At 43.3% G+C, this 13,062-nt stretch overlaps 1 protein-coding gene across 1 annotated transcript in view; it reads right to left on the bottom strand.

Annotated features, from left to right (window-relative positions):
* Positions 1–13,062, bottom strand: part of itpr3 (inositol 1,4,5-trisphosphate receptor, type 3) — a 126,312-nt gene that overhangs the window by 75,187 nt on the left and 38,063 nt on the right. Inside the window, exons 8-18 of the mRNA XM_078169682.1 lie at positions 12,061–12,207; positions 11,823–11,918; positions 11,411–11,455; positions 11,152–11,294; positions 3,653–3,752; positions 2,835–2,995; positions 2,028–2,169; positions 1,783–1,947; positions 1,508–1,680; positions 1,238–1,357; positions 1,036–1,117 (exon numbers count right to left, since the gene is read on the bottom strand). Of these exons, the coding sequence (XP_078025808.1) occupies positions 1,036–1,117; positions 1,238–1,357; positions 1,508–1,680; positions 1,783–1,947; positions 2,028–2,169; positions 2,835–2,995; positions 3,653–3,752; positions 11,152–11,294; positions 11,411–11,455; positions 11,823–11,918; positions 12,061–12,207 (1,374 nt within the window). The remainder of the gene's footprint in view (positions 1–1,035; positions 1,118–1,237; positions 1,358–1,507; positions 1,681–1,782; positions 1,948–2,027; positions 2,170–2,834; positions 2,996–3,652; positions 3,753–11,151; positions 11,295–11,410; positions 11,456–11,822; positions 11,919–12,060; positions 12,208–13,062) is intronic.

Here is a 13,062-nt window from a genome sequence, read left to right as displayed (position 1 = left end):
TCATGTCAACCGGATAAACTGAGAAAAAAAAAAAGCTTTTCACATCAGCGGTGTGTCAAGGGACTATATTCAACTTATCTTGCATTGTAACATGCATTATGACAACTTAATAAGGTTTATGTTTGTTTATAAATGAAGTGGAGGAGCCTACAAGTGTTTAGTTTGTCTCAGAGGCTGCAGAGGGACTCCGCAGCTCCGCTCAGCTCAGCTGACTGTTGCTGCTGCGAGAGATCAACTTTCATTGGGGGCGGGGAAAAGTGTGAGGGAGCCAGCAGTCATTCAGTTTGTTGCCCTAGTAACTTCTTGGTGTCCTTCTGCTTATTCTTCTTCTTGTTTAACCTTGTGTGTATTTGCGCTTAATACAGCATTACCGCCACCTGGTAGATTGGAAGCGCATTACACCTATAATGGGCTTTTATTGTGAAAAATAGCTCAAATGTGATCCCCAGTGGTAAAATTAGGTATATAATTCAATATATCGGTTCGGTTCGATATTTGGCTTTAAATCAAACCGGTTGGAAAATTTTCAAACCGGCACAAGCCTAGTCTATGAGATCTCACACTTACAGACTCCTCAACAGTTTTGATCCGAGTGCTATTAAGATAATTAATTCATATTAATTCAATATACAATAGAGCATAGTGTGTTTGCTCCTTGGCTGGGCCAGTCGTGCAGATCAGTCTATACTGCTGCTGCTCTCATTACACTGCACTGATTTATATTATTTATTTATTTATTACTGCATTTTATATTCTGGTGTATTTTATGTGTCTCACTGTTGCTGGTTATTGTTTATTGTCTATGTCTTTTGCTGTTTTCATGTGTAATAGCCCAGAGATCACACAGTTTTGTTGTACTGCTGTGCAGTGACAATAAAGGCATTAAATTAAATTGAATTATATGTTCGATAGAGGGAGAATAATCTCAGAAGGATTCAGTTCAATAAACTGATTCTCATCCGTTTAAATTCCACCTGTATTTAACCTCATCAGACTGAGCAGTCGTATCACAGGTAACCAAAAAGACAGGTGTACCTCGTCTTCGTCTCCATAGTCGTCCATCCCCATATATTCTCCTTGACCACCACCAGGGGGCGACTCTCTGGGGACACGGCGTCTGGACGGAACAAAACAGACGTCAGGTGAGATAATGACATGTTGACATTAAAGATGAACTCTGTGGACAGGTGAGATATTTAACAGGCTCAATGACTGTCTGTAGAGCTTCTGTCCTCACTCAGTCTTGATGAGGATGTCCTGGTTTTTGGGTTCCAGCACACATTTACAGATCAGCTCCTGAGTGACGGGGATCGCCACATTGTTGGACACACACAGGTCGGACAGGTAGTCCAGGAACCTACACACACACACACACACACACACACACACACACACACATACATACACACAGCATGAGAATAATACTGACACCAAGAACATACCTCTACTCCCTCCTGTCCCCCCCCCCTCACCTCCCCCACTCTCCCCTCGTCTCCCTCATGTGTACCTGGGCTCCCGGTTCTTGCGGACCAGGCTGACGAAGGTCTCCACCTCGGTCTTGGTGATGTGTTTCTCCAGCAGTTTGCGATTGTTGTGCAGCAGAGCGGTGATGGTGTCTTCCGCCAGGATGTCGTAACCGATCTGACTCTGCATCACCCCGAACTGCTTCGCTATGTGCTCCTGGGGGGGGGGGGGGGGGGGGGGTTGATTCACATTTACTGGTAACAGTAACAAAGCTGCCATCACTGTCATCACCATCATCTTCATCATCATCATCCTCACCTGGTTCTTACGGTAGTCCTCCTGGGAGTGTCGGAGGACTCTGTAGCAGAGCCTGAACATGTACTGGTACGGAGCGTTCTTCTGGTCGGCCAGCTCCTCCAGACGCAGCAGAGGACCATCACCTCCCCCACGGTCCTTAAAGGGCGCCTTCAGGATGCCGAAGATCTGAACACACGATCACATGATGGTCATGTTTCCTGTTTCTGCCTCATGATGTCATTTTAAACCTGTGAGTGATGTCAGACCTGTTTGAGGATGTTCTGCTCCCTCATCAGTTTCTGTCTCTCTCGGTTGGCTTTGGTCATGACCACGTCTAGGACCGGCTGACCGCTGTTGATGACGTCAGCCACGAAGAAAACCACGTCCTCCAGCAGCTTGATGGCGAATCTGACCAACAGAAGACGGTGAACATTTACTCCCTGCTCTAACTACCATCAGATTTCAGGACTCAGAGACAGTTCAGGCAATATTCTGGCTGAATGTTAAATATAATTTCCAGAAGTGATCGATTCATTAGACGACAGACTTCCTGTTTCACCTTCTCTTTGTTCTTGAATCATTTCTACTGAAACATTCCCATAGACCGAGACGATCATCTGGCAGAAGACTGACAACATTTAACACCTCCTGATTTATATCTATTAAAAAGCTGAACTGACGTTTGACACATTGCTTGTTTTCTATCAATAGTCTGAAACTGAATAAATTATTCTTTAAGAAAAAACCCAGCTCTGCTCTGCAGCAGTCAGACGACAGTTTCTGACCAAAAGGGAAAAAAAAAAATATGAACTAGATTTTGAAAATGGATTTTTAAATTCTCAGAAAACGTGAAGCCTCAGCCTGAACTGAGACAACTAAATTTAAAGGTAGTTTTTGATCATGAACTTACATGAAGATTTCAGCGCAGATCAAATGTCACAGAGACAAAGAAAATCAAAGTGAGAGTCTTTACAACAAATAAACTTCCTGTTATTTTCCACGACTGTCACACTACAGACATGTACAGACATCACAGTGGTTTTTAAATCCACTCTCGCTGCATGGTGACGTACCGCCGGTCGTTCTGGCTGATGAAGCCCTGACTGAACTGGTCCACCATGGTGCTCAGCATGGCGCTGGCATCATTGGCAAAGTCCAGATCTCTGATCTCCATCACAGGGACGGAGACGATGGCGAACGCCTCCTTGTCCTCTTTGGTGGGACACGTCCCCAACTGCAGAACAAGAGACATAAACACACACGTCACACACTGACGGACAGAAACTCAGCTCACACACACTCAAACACATGGTCCATGTTCTAGTGACGGTCGGGGTTGAACTATGGTCACATGACTTTTCTCTCTTCCATTAAAAACTGTTTCACACTTCCTGTTTCTATGATTGAGACAAATACAGGACATTTATCTTCAGTAAAATAACTCTGACTGCAGCAGACTTTGATCTTCAGGACACATAGACATCCATTTGTCTTTATGTCACTGGGTCTGATTCTGATCCACACTCTTATTTCCTTTCAGTTCTCACATGATCTGATTTTATATTTGATTTTAAAACCTTTAATTTGTTTAATAAAAAAGTTCTCAAATGTTAAATGTCTCAACACAAGGAGCACGAGGCGAGTCTGATCAAACAAGTTGGTTGTTAGTGTTGGACAATCTGTGAGACTCTGCTCTGATCTGCAGACATGGGACAACTTAATCAGACCAATTAATTCATCAGCTGATCAACAGGAAGTTGATCAAAGTAACACCGGCTGTTGGCCTTTCCTGTCTGGATGGATCTGATCTAATGATCTGATCTGATGATCTGTGTGGAACCTTCAACCAACAAACCAAACAACATCAACTCTGACCCTGAGAGGAACTGACCATGAGTCTGATGGGTCTCTCCTCGTCTATGTCTATGGGGACGTTGGTGCTCTGGATCCAGGTGTTGGTGCACAGGTGTCTCAGTCGCACGTACGAGTTTCTGGAACACAAACAGACACTCTTTGTTCCTCTGATGGTTTATAGTCCTGAACTGTCCTCTGAAAGTTTATAGTCCTGAACTGTCCTCTGAAGGTTTATAGTCCTGAACTGTCCTCTGAAAGTTTATAGTCCTGAACTGTCCTCTGAAAGTTTATAGTCCTGAACTGTCCTCTGAAGGTTTATAGTCCTGAACTGTCCTCTGAAAGTTTATAGTCCTGAACTGTCCTCTGAAAGTTTATAGTCCTGAACTGTCCTCTGAAAGTTTATAGTCCTGAACTGTCCTCTGAAGGTTTATAGTCCTGAACTGTCCTCTGAAGATTTATAGCCCTGAACTGTCCTCTGAAGGTTTATAGTCCTGAACTGTCCTCTGATGGCTGATAGTCCTGAACTGTCCTCTGAAAGTTTATAGTCCTGAACTGTCCTCTGAAAGTTTATAGTCCTGAACTGTCCTCTGATGGCTGATAGTCCTGAACTGTCCTCTGAAAGTTTATAGTCCTGAACTGTCCTCTGAAGGTTTATAGTCCTGAACTGTCCTCTGAAGGTTTATAGCCCTGAACTGTCCTCTGAAGGTTTATAGTCCTGAACTGTCCTCTGATGGCTGATAGTCCTGAACTGTCCTCTGAAAGTTTATAGCCCTGAACTGTCCTCTGAAGGTTTATGGTCCTGAACTGTCCTCTGAAGGTTTATAGTCCTGAACTGTCCTCTGATGGCTGATAGTCCTGAACTGTCCTCTGAAGGTTTATAGTCCTGAACTGTCCTCTGAAGGTTTATAGCCCTGAACTGTCCTCTGAAGGTTTATAGTCCTGAACTGTCCTCTGATGGCTGATAGTCCTGAACTGTCCTCTGAAAGTTGATAGTCCTGAACCGTCCTCTGAAGGTTTATAGTCCTGAACTGTCCTCTGATGGTTTATAGTCCTGAACTGTCCTCTGAAGGTTTTTAGTCCTGAACTGTCCTCTGAAGGTTTATAGTCCTGAACTGTCCTCTGAAAGTTTATAGTCCTGAACTGTCCTCTGAAAGTTTATAGTCCTGAACTGTCCTATGAAGGTTTATAGTCCTGAACTGTCCTCTGATGGTTTATAGTCCTGAACTGTCCTCTGAAAGTTTATAGTCCTGAACTGTCCTATGAAGGTTTATAGTCCTGAACTGTCCTCTGATGGTTTATAGTCCTGAACTGTCCTCTGAAAGTTTATAGTCCTGAACTGTCCTCTGAAAGTTTATAGTCCTGAACTGTCCTATAAAGGTTTATAGTCCTGAACTGTCCTCTGATGGTTTATAGTCCTGAACTGTCCTCTGAAAGTTTATAGTCCTGAACTGTCCTATGAAGGTTTATAGTCCTGAACTGTCCTCTGATGGGTTATAGTCCTGAACTGTCCTCTGAAAGTTTATAGTCCTGAACTGTCCTCTGATGGTTTATAGTCCTGAACTGTCCTCTGATGGTTTATAGTCCTGAACTGTCCTCTGAAGGTTTATAGTCCTGAACTGTCCTCTGAAAGTTTATAGTCCTGAACTGTCCTCTGAAGGCTGATAGTCCTGAACTGTCCTCTGAAGGCTGATAGTCCTGAACTGTCCTCTAAAAGTTCATAGCCCTGAACTGTCCTCTGAAGGCTGATAGTCCTGAACTGTCCTCTAAAAGTTCATAGTCCTGAACTGTCCTCTGAAGGCTGATAGTCCTGAACTGTCCTCTAAAAGTTTATAGTCCTGAACTGTCCTCTGAAGGCTGATAGTCCTGAACTGTCCTCTGAAAGTTTATAGTCCTGAACTGTCCTCTGAAGGTTTATAGTCCTGAACTGTCCTCTGAAGGCTGATAGTCCTGAACTGTCCTCTGAAAGTTTATAGTCCTGAACTGTCCTCTGATGGTTTATAGTCCTGAACTGTCCTCTGATGGTTTATAGTCCTGAAATGTCCTCTGAAAGTTTATAGTCCTGAACTGTCCTCTGAAGGTTTATAGTCCTGAACTGTCCTCTGAAGGCTGATAGTCCTGAACTGTCCTCTGATGGTTTATAGTCCTGAAATGTCCTCTGAAAGTTTATAGTCCTGAACTGTCCTCTGATGGTTTATAGTCCTGAACTGTCCTCTGAAGGTTTATAGTCCTGAACTGTCCTCTGAAAGTTTATAGTCCTGAACTGTCCTCTGATGGTTTATAGTCCTGAACTGTCCTCTAAAAGTTTATAGTCCTGAACTGTCCTCTGAAGGTTTATAGTCCTGAACTGTCCTCTGAAGGTTTATAGTCCTGAACTGTCCTCTGAAGGTTTATAGTCCTGAACTGTTCTCTGATGGTTTATAGTCCTGAACTGTTCTCTGAAGGCTGATAGTCCTGAACTGTCCTCTGAAGACTGATAGTCCTGAACTGTCCTCTGAAGGTTTATAGTCCTGAACTGTCCTCTGAAAGTTTATAGTCCTGAACTGTCCTCTGAAGGCTGATAGTCCTGAACTGTCCTCTGAAGGTTTATAGTCCTGAACTGTCCTCTGAAGGTTTATAGTCCTGAACTGTCCTCTGAAAGTTTATAGTCCTGAACTGTCCTCTGAAGGTTTATAGTCCTGAACTGTCCTCTGAAGGTTTATAGTCCTGAACTGTTCTCTGATGGTTTATAGTCCTGAACTGTTCTCTGAAGGCTGATAGTCCTGAACTGTCCTCTGAAGGTTTATAGTCCTGAACTGTCCTCTGAAGGTTTATAGTCCTGAACTGTCCTCTGAAGGTTTATAGTCCTGAACTGTTCTCTGATGGTTTATAGTCCTGAACTGTTCTCTGAAGGCTGATAGTCCTGAACTGTCCTCTGAAGACTGATAGTCCTGAACTGTCCTCTGAAGGTTTATAGTCCTGAACTGTCCTCTGAAAGTTTATAGTCCTGAACTGTCCTCTGAAGGCTGATAGTCCTGAACTGTCCTCTGAAAGTTTATAGTCCTGAACTGTCCTCTGAAGGTTTATAGTCCTGAACTGTCCTCTGAAAGTTTATAGTCCTGAACTGTCCTCTGAAGGCTGATAGTCCTGAACTGTCCTCTGAAAGTTTATAGTCCTGAACTGTCCTCTGAAGGCTGATAGTCCTGAACTGTCCTCTGATGGTTTATAGTCCTGAACTGTTCTCTGAAGGTTTATAGTCCTGAACTGTCCTCTGATGGTTTATAGTCCTGAACTGTCCTCTGAAGGCTGATAGTCCTGAACTGTCCTCTGAAGGCTGATAGTCCTGAACTGCCCTCTGAAGGCTGATAGTCCTGAACTGTCCTCTGAAAGTTTATAGTCCTGAACTGTCCTCTGATGGTTTATAGTCCTGAACTGTCCTCTGAAGGTTTATAGTCCTGAACTGTCCTCTGAAGGATGATAGTCGTGAACTGTCCTCTGAAAGTTTATAGTCCTGAACTGTCCTCTGAAGGTTTATAGTCCTGAACTGTCCTCTGATGGTTTATAGTCCTGAACTGTCCTCTGAAGGTTTATAGTCCTGAACTGTCCTCTGAAAGTTTATAGTCCTGAACTGTCCTCTGAAGGTTTATAGTCCTGAACTGTCCTCTGATGGTTTATAGTCCTGAACTGTCCTCTGAAAGTTTATAGTCCTGAACTGTCCTCTGAAGGTTTATAGTCCTGAACTGTCCTCTGAAAGTTTATAGTCCTGAACTGTCCTCTGAAAGTTTATAGTCCTGAACTGTCCTATGAAGGTTTATAGTCCTGAACTGTCCTCTGATGGTTTATAGTCCTGAACTGTCCTCTGAAAGTTTATAGTCCTGAACTGTCCTCTGAAAGTTTATAGTCCTGAACTGTCCTATAAAGGTTTATAGTCCTGAACTGTCCTCTGATGGTTTATAGTCCTGAACTGTCCTCTGAAAGTTTATAGTCCTGAACTGTCCTATGAAGGTTTATAGTCCTGAACTGTCCTCTGATGGGTTATAGTCCTGAACTGTCCTCTGAAAGTTTATAGTCCTGAACTGTCCTCTGATGGTTTATAGTCCTGAACTGTCCTCTGATGGTTTATAGTCCTGAACTGTCCTCTGAAGGCTGATAGTCCTGAACTGTCCTCTGAAGGCTGATAGTCCTGAACTGTCCTCTAAAAGTTCATAGCCCTGAACTGTCCTCTGAAGGCTGATAGTCCTGAACTGTCCTCTAAAAGTTCATAGTCCTGAACTGTCCTCTGAAGGCTGATAGTCCTGAACTGTCCTCTAAAAGTTTATAGTCCTGAACTGTCCTCTGAAGGCTGATAGTCCTGAACTGTCCTCTGAAAGTTTATAGTCCTGAACTGTCCTCTGAAGGTTTATAGTCCTGAACTGTCCTCTGAAGGCTGATAGTCCTGAACTGTCCTCTGAAAGTTTATAGTCCTGAACTGTCCTCTGATGGTTTATAGTCCTGAACTGTCCTCTGATGGTTTATAGTCCTGAAATGTCCTCTGAAAGTTTATAGTCCTGAACTGTCCTCTGAAGGTTTATAGTCCTGAACTGTCCTCTGAAGGCTGATAGTCCTGAACTGTCCTCTGATGGTTTATAGTCCTGAAATGTCCTCTGAAAGTTTATAGTCCTGAACTGTCCTCTGATGGTTTATAGTCCTGAACTGTCCTCTGAAGGTTTATAGTCCTGAACTGTCCTCTGAAAGTTTATAGTCCTGAACTGTCCTCTGATGGTTTATAGTCCTGAACTGTCCTCTAAAAGTTTATAGTCCTGAACTGTCCTCTGAAGGTTTATAGTCCTGAACTGTCCTCTGAAGGTTTATAGTCCTGAACTGTCCTCTGAAGGTTTATAGTCCTGAACTGTTCTCTGATGGTTTATAGTCCTGAACTGTTCTCTGAAGGCTGATAGTCCTGAACTGTCCTCTGAAGACTGATAGTCCTGAACTGTCCTCTGAAGGTTTATAGTCCTGAACTGTCCTCTGAAAGTTTATAGTCCTGAACTGTCCTCTGAAGGCTGATAGTCCTGAACTGTCCTCTGAAGGTTTATAGTCCTGAACTGTCCTCTGAAGGTTTATAGTCCTGAACTGTCCTCTGAAAGTTTATAGTCCTGAACTGTCCTCTGAAGGTTTATAGTCCTGAACTGTCCTCTGAAGGTTTATAGTCCTGAACTGTTCTCTGATGGTTTATAGTCCTGAACTGTTCTCTGAAGGCTGATAGTCCTGAACTGTCCTCTGAAGGTTTATAGTCCTGAACTGTCCTCTGAAGGTTTATAGTCCTGAACTGTTCTCTGATGGTTTATAGTCCTGAACTGTTCTCTGAAGGCTGATAGTCCTGAACTGTCCTCTGAAGACTGATAGTCCTGAACTGTCCTCTGAAGGTTTATAGTCCTGAACTGTCCTCTGAAAGTTTATAGTCCTGAACTGTCCTCTGAAGGCTGATAGTCCTGAACTGTCCTCTGAAAGTTTATAGTCCTGAACTGTCCTCTGAAGGTTTATAGTCCTGAACTGTCCTCTGAAAGTTTATAGTCCTGAACTGTCCTCTGAAGGCTGATAGTCCTGAACTGTCCTCTGAAAGTTTATAGTCCTGAACTGTCCTCTGAAGGCTGATAGTCCTGAACTGTCCTCTGATGGTTTATAGTCCTGAACTGTTCTCTGAAGGTTTATAGTCCTGAACTGTCCTCTGATGGTTTATAGTCCTGAACTGTCCTCTGAAGGCTGATAGTCCTGAACTGTCCTCTGAAGGCTGATAGTCCTGAACTGCCCTCTGAAGGCTGATAGTCCTGAACTGTCCTCTGAAAGTTTATAGTCCTGAACTGTCCTCTGATGGTTTATAGTCCTGAACTGTCCTCTGAAGGTTTATAGTCCTGAACTGTCCTCTGAAGGATGATAGTCGTGAACTGTCCTCTGAAAGTTTATAGTCCTGAACTGTCCTCTGAAGGTTTATAGTCCTGAACTGTCCTCTGATGGTTTATAGTCCTGAACTGTCCTCTGAAGGTTTATAGTCCTGAACTGTCCTCTGAAAGTTTATAGTCCTGAACTGTCCTCTGAAGGTTTATAGTCCTGAACTGTCCTCTGAAAGTTTATAGTCCTGAACTGTCCTCTGAAGGCTGATAGTCCTGAACTGTCCTCTGAAGGTTTATAGTCCTGAACTGTCCTCTGAAGGTTTATAGTCCTGAACTGTCCTCTGAAAGTTTATAGTCCTGAACTGTCCTCTGATGGTTTATAGTCCTGAACTGTCCTCTGAAAGTTTATAGTCCTGAACTGTCCTCTGAAGGTTTATAGTCCTGAACTGTCCTCTGAAAGTTTATAGTCCTGAACTGTCCTCTGATGGTTTATAGTCCTGAACTGTCCTCTGAAGGTTTATAGTCCTGAACTGTCCTCTGAAAGTTTATAGTCCTGAACTGTCCTCTGAAAGTTTATAGTCCTGAACTGTCCTCTGATGGTTTATAGTCCTGAACTGTCCTCTGAAGGTTTATAGTCCTGAACTGTCCTCTGAAAGTTTATAGTCCTGAACTGTCCTCTGAAAGTTTATAGTCCTGAACTGTCCTCTGATGGTTTATAGTCCTGAACTGTCCTCTGAAGGTTTATAGTCCTGAACTGTCCTCTGAAAGTTTATAGTCCTGAACTGTCCTCTGAAGGTTTATAGTCCTGAACTGTCCTCTGAAGGCTGATAGTCCTGAACTGTCCTCTGAAAGTTTATAGTCCTGAACTGTCCTCTGAAAGTTTATAGTCCTGAACTGTCCTCTGATGGTTTATAGTCCTGAACTGTCCTCTGAAGGTTTATAGTCCTGAACTGTCCTCTGAAAGTTTATAGTCCTGAACTGTCCTCTGATGGTTTATAGTCCTGAACTGTCCTCTGATGGTTTATAGTCCTGAACTGTCCTCTGAAGGCTGATAGTCCTGAACTGTCCTCTAAAAGTTTATAGTCCTGAACTGTCCTCTGAAGGTTTATAGTCCTGAACTGTCCTCTGAAAGTTTATAGTCCTGAACTGTCCTCTGAAGGTTTATAGTCCTGAACTGTCCTCTGAAGGTTTATAGTCCTGAACTGTCCTCTGAAGGCTGATAGTCCTGAACTGTCCTCTGAAAGTTTATAGTCCTGAACTGTCCTCTGAAGGTTTATAGTCCTGAACTGTCCTCTGAAGGTTTATAGTCCTGAACTGTCCTCAGTGGTGTGATCTACTGTCAGCTCCTCTTTACAACAAACACTGCTTCACTCATCATCTGACAGCTCTGATATCTGTCTGATCCCTGTAACACTGCTGTCACTGAAACTAAAGACTTCCTGCACAGACATTTCACAATAAAAGTTTTTAGAGAGACAGATGTGTGCCGTCGTCTGACTGAACCAGCAGGTTAAATGGTTGAATGGTTGAATTATTTCAGTCCAGGAAGGTTTTAGATTTTTAATCTGATGTGCAGAAACCTGATTTCTTCACAATAAAAGCCTCAGTGGGACTTTGTCTATCTGTCATTCTCTGCAGTCTTTTATTGTGAAACATACAGGAAGTAAAACAAACCATGGTGATGTCCTACCGTGGTACGAAGGAGTCGGTCTTCTGCAGCGTGGTCGGGTCGAGCTCGAACAGTGAGGCAATGTCGTTCCCATGAGCTACTGCTACCAACTTGTACTTGATCCTCTCGCCGTGGGAGCGCTTGTTGCCACGACTACCATCCATCTACAGACAGATCAGAGGTCAGAGGTCAGAGGTGACAGAGTTCATGTGATCTTTACTTTAGACAGATGAACTGCTGCTGATCCTTTAGCCGTACAGATGTTAAATCAGTGACTCACCGAGGGCGTTGGCTCGGCATTGTCTCCTTTATACCCCGGGTTCTCCTACAACAACAACAACAACAACAAGTTAGAGCCAAACACATGATTCACTGCAGGAAAACAAAGAACTTCATCATCGATGACAAACACAGACAACAGTTGAGACTGAGCTCCGTGTTTCTGAGTTACAGGTGAGATAAATCATGTTGCTTCACATCAGAGCTGAAAATGACTCTATTAATTTATTAATCAATTAACAGGAAATTAATCTGTTTTAATAACAAATGAATTTTTGTAAGTTAAAATGACAACACGTGAATATCTGTGGAAATTTAATGATCTGAGTCCTCCAGGAGGGTAAACTGTTCATCCAATCACAAGTCACAATTATTCATTCATCCATCCCTCCACCCAGCGTTGCCATGGTTACCTCAGCAGCCAGGTAGTTGCCGGTGGCGAGGTGTTTGAAGCGGTAGAGGCTGTTCCAGTGTCCCGCTCCCCCACGACACGGATCATGATGGACAACCTGACGGACCAATCAGTACACAGAGTTCAACACAGCGACAGTGGCACAGGAAACAGTGTGTGTGTTACAGAATGTGTGTGTGTGTGTGTTACAGTGTGTGTGTGTGGTTAGGGTTGGTTAGTGTGCGTATTTGTATGTGTACCTCGACCTCCCACAGGGCATTGGAGCTGGTAGCCGACGTTGCAGACTGTCTCAGGGTGGTTCGGAGGAAAACGTGCAGTTTGCTTTTGTACTCGTCGCAGGTCAGAAACTTCTCCTGCTCTGCGTGGAACAAACGCACCACGTCGCCCTGACACACAGGAAGTCAGAAAGACGTTAAAGGAGCCCTCCGCAGAGTTTACCTCGCACTGTATGGCCTGAGTCAGACATACCGACATAACATCACAGTTTGACCTCATTCTTTTTGTAACTTTAACTTTAGACAAGTTCAGTTTCCATGGTGACGTGGTTTGTTTACCACATAAATCTGATTCACACCTCTGATTGGCTCTCGAACAGATTGGTTCTTGAACAGCTGAGGCTCATGGGTAATGTAGTACTTTAAGAGATCCAAAAAGTTAAAAAAAAAAAAAGTTCATATTTGTCACTCCCTCCGTTTTTCTCTGTCGTACTTCATCATGTTTTAAGTTTTCAAACTATAGCTCCATAATAATTTGGACGTGTAAACAGAAAGTAGAATGTTGCCATGGATTCAGTACGTTAGCAGTGGGCTACAAATTTAGCTCCAAATTATTCTGTTATCGTTTACACATTTTGGCAAATCAGCACCTTCAAAAACACAGCGAATGAAGTGTGTGTGAACCTGAGGACGTACAGAGAGCTGTCACTGATCAGTCTGAGACAACTTAAAGACAGAACGATTCTCCGTCACCTTCTGCAATTATAGGAACGTCTTTATTTATGATATCTAAAGAGATTTATTCACTGAACATCACTGAGATAATCTGTGGAAGAATCTGTGGAAGAATCTCTGCAGGTTTCAGTCACATGAAATCGTGATAATCAGGCACTGAGTGATTAAGAACAACCTTAATAAGCTCCATGAGCTGTGTGTGTGTGTGTGTATTTAAATCTGCTCCTGATGAATAAATACAAAGACTGTGATAGAGTCAGAACACAGAGCTGAGAGGTCGTCAGATCGACA

The sequence above is a fragment of the Epinephelus lanceolatus genome, chromosome 8 (genome assembly GCF_041903045.1).
Source record: "Epinephelus lanceolatus isolate andai-2023 chromosome 8, ASM4190304v1, whole genome shotgun sequence".
Classification (NCBI taxonomy): domain Eukaryota; kingdom Metazoa; phylum Chordata; class Actinopteri; order Perciformes; family Serranidae; genus Epinephelus; species Epinephelus lanceolatus.
Note: the sequence above shows the minus strand (reverse complement) of the source record. Positions and strands in the feature narration are given on the sequence as shown.